The sequence below is a fragment of the Pituophis catenifer genome, unplaced genomic scaffold, assembly GCF_029215685.1.
Source record: "Pituophis catenifer annectens isolate HBS135680 unplaced genomic scaffold, rPitCat1.0.hap2 SCAF_6, whole genome shotgun sequence".
Lineage (NCBI taxonomy): Eukaryota > Metazoa > Chordata > Lepidosauria > Squamata > Colubridae > Pituophis > Pituophis catenifer.
This window is the reverse complement of record NW_027256886.1, coordinates 36088629-36100740: the sequence shown is the minus strand read 5'-3', so window position 1 is coordinate 36100740 and position 12112 is coordinate 36088629. Positions and strand designations below refer to the sequence as shown.

Below are 12112 nucleotides of genomic sequence, written 5' to 3'. Positions count from 1 at the left end.
TAAGTGAATCTGGCTTCCCCATTGACTTTGTTTGTTAGAAGGTCACTGTAATGGCTTTCCCTGGCACTTCCCTGGACAAGTCTCTGGATGCTAACTCAGACGAGGAAGAACTGGGTCTAGGGATATTATGTGGGGTGACATGGAGGAGTGTCCAGAGATTTCAGGAAGCTCCGAGCCAGGAGTGGCGAGGGCGAGCACTGCGGAGCTATCACAGGAGGAGTGACAAGATGAGAAGCTGGTTGACAGGAGAGGCATAGCTGCAGCTGGGAAGCCCAGAGGCTTTGGGTGGAGAAGGTGCACAGCTGGCCAGTGGAGATAAGAAAGAACTGCCTCCTCCTCCTAATCCAAAAGCACATAGGGCTGAGAGGAGGCCGGCACAAGGAAGTCAGCCACCCTACTTGCGAGGTGACAGCCTCGCTTCTCTTGATTGGCTGCACCAAAGAGTGAAACAACGCTGGGAACAACGTGTTGGTTTTCTTGCCGTGCGTTCTTTAACCACCGTAATTCTTGCCTTGACTACACTACCTGGATTTATACCTCAAACTTGGTGGAAAACTATTTGGGGCTTGGGAAGCCTCAGTAAAGACTTCTAACACCCGTGGAGTGTGCATGTGTGAGCAGGACAGGACAGTCACAAAAAGTGATCCCATGAAAGCAGCACACTGCAACCATTGTAAATATGAGTCAGTTGCCAAGCATCTGAATTTTGATCACGTGACCATGGGGATGCTGCAATAGTTGTAAGTGTGGAAAATGGTCACAAAATGGTTACTTTTTTCAGTGCCACTGTAACTTCAAACAGTCACTAGACAAACTGTTATAACCCGAGGACTACCTGTACTGAAAAAGGAATATCTGGCAAGAGATGGATGAAGGGCAAATGGAACATACATGATCCAAATGATTCACTCTGGGTAACATTTAGAGTTCCATTATCCAATAGAAGAACTTAATACTATACTGCTACCATGTAAAAATACGTAGCCTACTTCTTGGTGCAGACAGTAACAAGACTGATTGTTGAACTGGTTGTATGCTGTCCTAGTCAGTCATCCAACTGCAGGCAACTAACATATTAATAAATAGAAGCAATAAACAAGAGCTTATTGGATATTCCCAATGGTAATACTGTACATTGGGGGAGAAATGACCAGCTGAAAAACAATTATAGCAGTCAAAATGGAGAAGGAACAGTGGGCAATATACAGCAGGCTGGGAGCATTCTAGACCAGGGGTCTCCAACCTTGGCAAATTTAAGCCTGGAGTACTTCAACTCCCAGAATTCCCCAGACCTCTGGGAATTGAAGTCCACCAGGCTTAAAGTTGCCAAGGTTGGAGACCCCTGTTCTAGAGCACATCAGCGGTGCTTTGCTGCATGCAGTGGAAGATGGCCAGGGATAAGATCTACAACAAATTGGAGCTACTCTCCAGGAGCAGGAGGGCTACTAACAATTTGAGGAGATTTTAAAGATCTCCATGCAACACTGGTTCCCTACCATACATGTAAACATGCATCCAAAAAGTGGCCTGACTTGCATGACTATATGCATGACCACACCCCAAGGACAACATCATTTGGAATCAGGGCCGGATTTTCCTATAGGCTAACTAGGCTTCAGCCTAGGGCCTCAAGATCAAGAGGGGCCTACATTCAAATTGTTAGCAAAATTAAAATTACACTTTCACTATAGGTGAAAGGGCCTCATAAGTGGAATAGCCTAGGGCCTCTTTTCATCTAAATCCGGCCCTCTTTGGAATTACCCACCACTGCAATGTGTATAATAAGGCTCATGTATATGTAGCTTTGGGAACTTTAACTTTAACATTTAACTTTAGCTCAAGGTTGACTCAGCCTTCCATCCTTTCGAGGTAGGTAAAATGAGGACCTGGTTTGTGGGGGCAATAAGCTGACTTTGTATAAAAAAAGAACACCGCTTAGGGGGGGCGGGCGAAAGCCCTACTAAGCTGGTATATACAAAAGTATGACAGCTATTGCTTAACGCGTTGTAAGCTGCCCTGAGTCTCCAGAAAAGTCTCCGGCATATAAATAGAATCAAATAAATAAATAAATAAACATGAGATTCTGCACATTATAGCATCTGAGTGATATTGCTTTTGTCTCTGCCTTATTTGATGATCCTTTGTTTCTATCATAGTTTTTTAAATTAGTCCTTCATAGGGCTTTGATTCTCCTGCCCTGAAGTGCCATTTCTCTGTTCATTATGTATAGCAGCACAGTGAATGCAGTAGTGTAGCAGTGAATTCTTTTGGGCTATGTGCAAATCTCACAGAATTCAGTTCCCAGTGGGAGCTAAGAGCAACTGGAAGGTTTTTCTGCATTGGAGGGGTAGAGTCCTTGATTACAATCATTAGTTTAGTGACCATTTGAAGTTACAACAGAACTGAAAAAAGTGACTTATGACAGTTTTCCACATGACCATTGCAGCATCCCAATGATCACATGATCAAAATTCAGATGCTTGGCAACTGGTAGGTATTTATGACAGTTGCAATGTCCTGGGGTCATGTGATGACTTTTTGTGACCTACTGACAAGCAAAGTCATTGGAAACGCCAGATTCAGTTAACAACCTTGTCACTAACTTAACAACTGCAGCAATTCATTTAATAATTGTGGCAAGAAGGGTTGTAAAATATAGCAACCTTCTCTTCATAATTACCCTTGCTTAGCAACAGAAATTTTGGTTTCAATTGTGGTGGTTGTACATTGAGGACTACCTGCATATGAAGGCTAAAGGGATTTCCATATCAGCTAAGAGGGAAGTGGGACAACAAGATTGTAATTATCTCTTAAATAAAGGTTGGAAGTCGTTCACATATTTAACTTTAATTTTTCCTTTGTTTTTCATTTCCTGTACTTTCTTATTTCTTTCTCCCTTTTTCTTTCTTTTTTTTCCCTTTCAAATTGCCTTTTATTCTGTAAAAAAATATTTTATTCTATGTGAACAGAATGTGAATTTTAAAAGGTTGAACTTAATTGGAGGGCATGGACCCTTATAAAATATATTTCGGAAATAGTTATGGAAGCATGATAAAAGTTTACCATGGCTTATGGGGGAAAGCATGTGTCACTTACTGATAGGCTCCTGCATATCCAGCAAAAGGATCATTCAAGTCACAGGTTCTGGTGCTACAAGCACGGCACAGATTTGGTACATTTTTGAGACCTGGGACACAACCGACTTCAAAAAATTTTCCTACAGCTGTAAAAAGAAATCAGATGGGTAAGTCTTTGACAGACCTTTATTAGCACGATACAGGTAATAGGTCCTTTATATTATTAAATTGCCTTCTTCAAGTTTGGTTCAGAATTGGATTGAACATACTGTGCCTCACATGGCATGCTTGAAGTCTTATTATATTCAAGGGTGACAGAGGCATCTTTTCCTTCAAAGGAAGCATCGGTAGTTGGTAAACAATCTCAGATTGGAAGATTCCACATTCCCCTGTGATGTCAAAGATTTGCTGGATCATAAATCTCACACATATGTTACTTATGGACAGCAGCTGCATACCAGTTGAGAAAGTATGGTCCCTACAAGGTCATATAAGTAGGCACACTTCTTGGATCCTACTCCATAACTATATAAGGTAATAAAAATGTAAGGCAATAAAAATATTGTTTTATATATGGAACATTTTACTGTAGCTGTGTTTATATGAAAAGAATATATGGAGAGGCAAAGGGGAAAAAAAGAAAAGATGAAGAAATATTCATATTCTTAAATGCACATACACCTCACACATGTTTTTTGTGGAGCAAGCAACTTTGTAGAGTACAAAAAAGAGGGTAATAAATAATATACCAAAGAAATTAAATACATAAGATAAAGAAAAAGAAGTATATGTAAAACCATTTTATATTCATACCATTCATTCAACCTTTCAACCTAACCATATATTTCTATCCTTGCAAACTATTCTTTCTTTATCACACACATAACTACTTCATGTGTTGATTTTTATTTTGAGGAATTCAAAAGATTATACTAAAACCCTCAACTTCATGATACCACTTACGATAATTCACATGGAGCATACACTTTTATAAAGTTTTAATGGCGCTAGACTTATTCTCTGATAACTTGACTATCCTTTTCTGCTCTGCTCTTCAGTGTGTGATCATTTGCCTTTATTTATTACCATTTCTGCATTCTCAGTTCCTCCTGCAATATAATTTATTTCAGACAATTTTGTCCAGGATAAATAATATCTTAATGGAAGTATTGCCCTTACTGAGAGGCTTTTTGCAATTTCATAAATTTAAGCATGATGCTTTCTCTAAAATTATTTCTATTATGAATACAGCTGGAAAATCTCTAGGGAATTTTTTTTTAAAAAAGGGACTAGTTTGATTGTTCATCCCCCTTCTTTTTTTTCTAGTTTTTTTCAGAAATTTATCAGGGTGGTTGTTTTAGGGAGAATGGGAGAAGGAATCTGTGTAGGATATATTCTCTACCTTGAGTTATTTGTAAAAATAATAAATATGGATATAGATGATAAATAGACAAATAGAACTATAGAGATTTTTCTTACCCTTTTCTACAGGGTCTGATTCTATTCCATCCCACTGTATCAAATTCTTAGACACAAGAGTTCCTACTGGGATGAGCCAGCCTGCAGATCTTCTAAAACCAGTGTGACAAGATCTCTTCCCTGTGAGGTCTTCAAGTGAAGAAATAGTTCCTTTCTTCACAACAGCAATGGCATGATAACTAGTAGTAGTTACTGATAAGGAAAGAAGGAAAAATCAAATGTAGGTTATAGCTATAGTCTCTATCTATTTCCAACAAGATTGTTTAAGAAACGATTTGTAGCAAAATGAATAAACTTCATTATCCTGTAATATCCTTATACTATAGAGGAAACAGCAAAATATATATTTAGGAGTGGGCTTGCCAATGTACTTCTATTGTAATTGCTTGTTATGTTAACAAACTGAAACTATTGGTATAAATGAATTAAATAAATTAAAGACTAAAGCACCATGACTGTGTTAAGGTGAAATTGATTACAGCAAATGTAAAACAGAGACTGTAACTTGAAAAGGAGGAAGGACACGCTTTCTCTTTTGATCAGTCCAGAGGATTTCACCAGTTGGGGGCTCTGGTAAATGTGATCCAAAGAAAACATCAGGCCACCATCATAACTAAAGAAGAGGAAGGAGTTGAAATTCTGAAAGGGGATTTCTGAAACTGACTTGGTTTCCAGAAGTTTGTGTGCAGGAGTCTGGCAGCCTAAGGCTGAAGAGTAGAAAAACCCTGAGCATGTGAAAGTATCCTAGTACTGCATCCTTGGATCACAAATCCAAAACTCAGCCTCCAGGAGTCAATACCCAGAAAGGGCACTGCAGTATTTCTCAAACTTGACAACTTGAAAATATATGGGCTTCAACTTCCAGAATTCCCAGGCCCGTCTGGAGAATTCTAGGAATTAAGTCCATATATCTTCAAGTTGTCAAGTTTGACTGGACTGGAACATAAACCTGGCATGTAGCAAATCCCCAACTCTAGTCTCTGACGGCTTCATTTGAGTGAATTTCCAAGTGGATTCTGCATGGTGAGCTATAGCAACCCACATATCTAGTTTAATTCATATTAGCAACTTTATCTTTATTTCGTTATCAAATTTGTAAGGCCACTCATTGATTCTACAAAACTATGGTTGGCAAACACCAGCAATATAACATTAAAAATCCAAGCCAAAGTCCTCTTATTAAAAACACAAAATATGTATTCTGTATGTCTACTCCAGAACTCCCAAATTAATAGCCTGGCCCAAATACCTGGGAGAAGAGCCAGGTTTTCATGGCTTTCTGAAAGGCAGTATGGTTGGAGTTTTCCATAACCTGGGCAGGTCCCATGACACAGAAGGGCCCTTATCATCTCCCTCCCAATGACGAACTATTGAATGAATTATGCAGTCTCTTTGTATTTTCAGATCAATCCTATTCAAATTTACCTCCTGAGCCTTTTTGATGAAGTTCAGCTATAACAGGCTTTAGATAATAAGGGTTCAAGCTTGCTTCTAAAATAAGACCGGCATCTAAAGTGATGGCATCTGCTTCTGAGTTCTAAAAAAACATAAAAGTAGGATAATAAGAAGAAAATATTTCTTTGGCATAAAATATATCATGAATGCATAACAGTTATATCTCCTTGTTTCTTCCTAGATCTGGAAATTAACATGACTTCCTTTTCTTTCACAGCATATTTGCCATGAAGAGTGATAATGCTATCTTGAACAGAGCACTGGGCTTCTAGGTCAGTTGATAGTTTCATGGGATTCTTAACTGACTTCTTTCCAAAGTCAGGAGCATCCACAGAGGAGATCAAGAAAATCAAAATTAAAATTAAGCTACAACTTTGTGATTGAAGCCTGGCCTCTTTATTATATGTTGAAGGGGAGGGGAGGGGAGGGGAGGGTTTAATCACATGATCATGGTAATCTTTTGACTATTTAGACCAGGGATCCCCAACCCTCAGGTTGTGGCCCACTACTCGGCCATGGCCTATTCAGAATTGGTCCATGTGAATGGCTGGCTGGAGTATGTACACACACGCAGCTCAACTTGCGCAAGTGGCAGACCAGTTGGCACTTGCGTGCATGTGTGCCAGCCTGCCACTCAAACAAATTGAGCTGTACACATACACATTGGTCCACTGCTTGTGCGGCCCAGTTCCCCTTTTCCTCCCCAGTTGGGCTGCCAAGCTGCAAAGGTTGGGGAATGCTGATTTAGACAACCCTCTGCAGATTCCCTGTGGTTAGCATTTTATTGATTTAATACAGGGGTCCCCAACCCCCAACCCCCAGTCCGTGGACAGGCACCGGTCCGCAGCATGCCAGAAACCAGGCCTCACAAACAAGTGAAACCCCATCCACGGGATGCAGACAGTATGCAAAACCACGCCCCCTCTGGTCCATGGAAAAAACTCTCTCCATGGAACTAGTCCCTGGTGCCCAAAAGGTTGGGGGTCTCTGATCTAATAAATAAAATTTGCAAGCAATGAATGACTGTTCCAAAGTCTGAAAATTCAATAAGTGGACAAAAAATATTTTATACTAATTGCATCATTTCAGGCTATATCAGTTTTCCCATCATCTAAGCATATTTTTCCAAATTCTGCTTCCATGTATAATTTTCTATTTTCTACATTACTTGCTCCTGTTTTATTTCTATCTGGAACCTTCCAAATCAATCATTTTTGAAAGGGAATTAAAAAATAAGGTTGTTTGAACAATGAACTCAGGAAGTTTCCCAGCTTCCCTATCCAGCCGTCAGCAGTCACTTACTTTAATAGCTATTATGCATTCCTGGTAATTAGTCTTCCTCACACAAATCAGTTCTGGAAATTCCTTGGATTGTTGCTGGGAAAAGCATTCCTGCTTAAGCCTTAGGCATTTCTCCTGCTCTTCATTGGATATTGTGCACCATCTTACCGAAGATGCAAGACACAGAGCTACGAAAAAAATGAAAAGGGTGCGGATAATGTTAATATAGATTTTAAGCAAGGATTGATAGTGTTGCCTGGTTGAAGCTTTTTCAACATACAAAATCAGATCAAGAGGGGTAATGAGCGGAAGTGGACTGGATTCATTTTTATTGACTGTAGGGATGGTGCTTTGCATCTCTGAGACAAGAATATCTGGACTTGCATTTGGGTTGCCACTTATCGAACAATGTCACCTGTTATTTAGAATCCATTTTTATATGCAAGGTTAGCTATATTACTAATTTTGTAGAATGAGCAGCAACATAAATTTTGTATATAGAAATGTATCTTTTCTAGTTTCTAAAAGATAGTTGTCAATTTGAAGATTTGTCATCAGACATTCCTAAAATCCAGGTAAATCCAATTTCAGTTTAAATTCACTTAGGAAGAGGAGACACAGAGAAAGTTATTAAATGAAATTAACTAGAAATAAAATTGTGGATACAATATCTAAATAGATAACATTACAATTACATCATTATTATAAAAAGTGACAATCTGTCAAGGTGATTAGCATGCTCAGTGATAGAAAAAAATAATTGCACTTTTTAATAATATATTATAGATCAATTACTGAGAAAAATTTTATAGTTTGCAAAATAATTTAGAAAATGTTTTTGGGTTTCAAGAAGGGATATGAAACAGTCATTAAAGCAATTTAAATGCAATTAAGACTGAAGACAGGCCAAAAACTTTCCAAAGAGTAAAACTGGCAGCCAAACATATAAAACAACAAATATTGAGCAGAACAAGAATTTCTTATTATCGCATAGAAACTATTCAGTGAAGAAGACAAACTAAACTCGTTAGGGAAGAAGTTACTTAATCCCCATGCTGCTACAGAAAATTTTCATCTAAATTATCTAATTCAGGGGGTCTCCAACCCCAGGGCCATGGCCCACTACCATTCCATGGCCTATTCACAACCAGGCTGCATGAGCTGCGGGCCGGTGTGCACGTGTGCGTTCAGCTCAACTTGCAAAAGTTGACCTGTGTACGCATGTGTGTGTGTGTATCAGTTAGCTGCGCATGCAAGTGCGTGTTGCACACCGGCTGCTACTCAAGGGGCCCAGCTCCCCTCCTCCCCCTCCCTCAGTGAAGATCGAACCCTTGACAGTCAGCAGAATTAACCTGCAATACTACATTCTAATCACTACGCCACCACAGCTCCTAAATAGAGGCGGTGCTGCTGCACAAGCTCTTTTACTAGCCTCATAGAAATCTTGAAAAGGAACTAGATAACTCATGAGTCATTGGGTCATCATTTCAGTTATTTTTTCATGCATAACAAAGAAACAGAATGATATGGCCCGACAAAAATGCCGTTTGATCAGAAGCAGCTTATGACTTCCAGCCATCTTCCTCATTGATTTTTCTTGTAGTAAACTGGCAGGGAATGTTGGAAATTATGATCAAATGACGATGGCTGACTATAATGACATGGCAGTACAATAGCATTGAAGTGGCCACACCTTTGTCAAATTCCAATGCCACTTAGCCATGGGTTCTGGATTTTGAACACTTTCTGTAAGTTAGCCCATTTGAGGTGTGTTGGTTGAAGAATTGTTGCCTTATGATATATCATTTGATTTCACCCAATTGAAGGTTACAAACAATCAAACAGACACAAGAATTTTAGAGGAATATAGATTTCTTTTAGCAAATCACTCTACCTGATTTTAATAGTGATGCTTATGGCAAAATAAGCTCAATTGCAAAAACAAAAGAAGACACAAACAGAAGCAAGAACAAAAAAAAGTTCCTGATTGTTTTTGTAAAGATAATTTAGACTTCAGATATGTAGTCTGATGTTCTCTAGATATTCAACAATTCCCCTAGACTTAGCCAAATTGGTCAAAAAATTGCCAAGAAAACTGCAAAGACTAGTCTATGAAGTCACCAGCAGTCAAAAATTGACCTGAAAGCCCAAACCTACCCAATGGATTATAAGGGTGTAGTCTAAAACATGTTAATCATCCCTGGTGGCCTATTTCTGATTTAGACTATCATAATACATTCAAAAGGTTTCCAAGCTGTAGCTAGATGAATAGTAGATGTAGGATCTTGCCCAGTAGATTTTCTTTATGCTGTGCATTGTTCAACAACTTGCCCATCAAGTTCTTCAACCAGCTTTTTTAAAAAACCTATTTCAAGTAATGTACTGTGTTGTATTGTTTCTTAAGATGATGGAAAAGTAACACTGTTTAGAGCAATTTCACTATCTGTTTGGAAGTAGAGCCATGGCACTGGACTTCTTTGTTTGTTTGAAACATTTCACTTCTTATCCAAGTAGCTTTGTCAGTCTTAAAAGACTTTTTCAGACTGAAAAAGCTACTTGGATAAGCAGTGAAACATTTCAAACAAAGAAAGAAAAGAAGTCAAGTTGCCATGACTCAAATTACAGACAACTCTACCTGGATGACTGAGAATCTTCATCAACATATTTCACTATTTATTATGTTTTTTACCAATATAGGGTCATGACATATGCATATTAATCCATTGCCTATTTGTTGTTATTCAGTCTCCGCTGAATTATAGCTGTATTGCAGCAATTCATTTTAGAAGTGTACCAGATATCACATGTCAATTCATGACATGAGATAATGTTCATATTCTCCATTGTATTACAAATATTCATTATTGGAAGGTGTACCAATGCATGACAGTAACATATGAAAAGATTTACAGCCTTTGAAATAGACATTCTGGATCCCTGTACTATCTCTTGCCATTAATTTTGCTGGTTATGAATATTGGCATTTGAATTGAATTTTGGAGACTGTTCTGCAAAAGGACTTTTATTGAGATTTTGATAACATCACGGATAACAGGAAGATTATTAACCTCCCTTTACTAACACCCCAGGTTCATGATCTTCATTCCAGCTCCAAAATTTACACAGTTTTTTTTTTAAATGCCGACATATTATTTAAAATAACAGAGTTGATGCAATGTTTTGTTGATCCCTACTTCAAGGAACAGCATTAGGTTAGAGGTGAAAAACGTCCTATTCTGAAACTTAGGAAAGCCACTGCCAAATAACTTTCCAAAATTTCTGCCTTCCACAACACATCCCATTCTTTTCAGTCCTCAAAATCACATTATAAAACAAATATAATAGATTTCTCAGACTCAGGTTTATTCTGTAACCTGTGTACAAGACAGAGATAACAATAGCAGGAACTAATTATCAAGATAAGTGTGTCTATTCCATTCCATACCTGCCCCTATACCTGTATTTGTTCTAATCTCACCAGGAAAGAAGTAAATTGCAGGGATAATTTAGATGACATAGGAATAATTAACCAACCTATCTCTTATTCACCATTTCTCTCCTATAGTTTCTTTTATTATGCAATCACATTAACTTGGAAATATTTCTTAAAGTATCTCACCCCACCCTAATATTCCTTGTTCAAAGCACGTTCATTCATAATGATAATAAAAATAGTACTCTTTCTTCTTTTGCCTTTTAACTCACATCTAATTAAATAATTTATGTATTATTCCCCCTTTCAGCCTGTATGAAAGCATAGCTCCAAGTTCAGCATTTGCTTAAACTGAAACTTAAATTTTCATATTAAAAATGTATATTTGGCAGAATTCTTGAACCAGATACTTAGTTAAAAATGAAATTTTTGGGAGGGTTTTGGTTTTTGGTTTGTTTTTTGCAATTTTCTAGTTCTTAAAAAACATCTGGACTAAGGCAATTGGAGTAGCATAGTGGGTAAGGTGCTAGACTTACATGATGGAAATCTATATTCATGTCCTCATATGATCATGGAGTATGCTGAGTGATTTTATACTAAACTTTTCCTCAGCCAAACCAACCTTTAGGGTAGGTGAAAACATAAAAGTAAATAAGATCCCATATATGCCAACCTGAGTTCTTAGAAGAAAAGATGGAAAATAAATGTAATAGAAAGAGAAAGAAATATTCCACAGTAGTTAAAAGGTTTCATTTTGAAAGCTAGTGTAGAAGTTTCCCCTTTAATCATCTCATCAATTCTGGTGCTAGAATTGTTACTATCTGTTAGTCTGCATTCACTTACCCAGCAGCCCAAAGGACAGAGTGGCTTGGAGAGCAAATTTCATTTTCCCCTCTTCTGGTGGCTTTCAGGCAAGGTGTTGCAGAGCTGTCAGTCACAGACTGCTCTCCCAGAGTCTGTGAAGGCTGTTGACTCAGCTGTCTTGCCTTTTTATAGAGAGCCTGGACTCTGCAGGGTTAGCAGAAGCAGTGACCCAACAGTGTTTGTCCTTCCTTGTTTCCCAATAGTGCCTCTCTCCTGCTCTATCTCACCAGCCCACTTCAGGGAGAATCTCACGTTGGCACTGAATTCACTGCATGCCCGGAATAGAAAAGGGGGAATTGTTCGAGAAGCTTCAGCTGGGAATTTCCACATCATTTAATTCTTCCTTTACCTGAAACTCAGTTCTATTAGCAAGGACACATTCTTCCACTCCCATCATTGCAATGCCATCTACATATGCCTGCTGAAACTGTTACTAAATTTTGCCTACTTATGCAACAGCTCCACTCTGTTAAAAGTCAGAGGTTTAATTTCTATACAACTAATACTATATCTTAAAAGCAAT

At 38.3% G+C, this 12112-nt stretch overlaps 1 protein-coding gene across 2 annotated transcripts in view; it reads right to left on the bottom strand.

Annotated features, from left to right (window-relative positions):
* TF (transferrin) overlaps positions 1–11698 on the bottom strand; it is a 92428-nt gene extending 80730 nt beyond the window's left edge. Inside the window, exons 1-5 of one of the 2 annotated variants that reach the window (XM_070944931.1) lie at positions 11569–11675; positions 7314–7480; positions 5982–6093; positions 4557–4748; positions 3097–3223 (exon numbers count right to left, since the gene is read on the bottom strand). In XM_070944931.1, the coding sequence (XP_070801032.1) occupies positions 3097–3223; positions 4557–4748; positions 5982–6093; positions 7314–7480; positions 11569–11611 (641 nt within the window). In that variant the 5' untranslated portion in view covers positions 11612–11675. Of the gene's footprint in view, positions 1–3096; positions 3224–4556; positions 4749–5981; positions 6094–7313; positions 7481–11568 lie in introns of both variants that reach the window. The other variant, XM_070944929.1, reaches the window with a different exon arrangement.
* Positions 11699–12112: the final 414 nt, after the last annotated feature.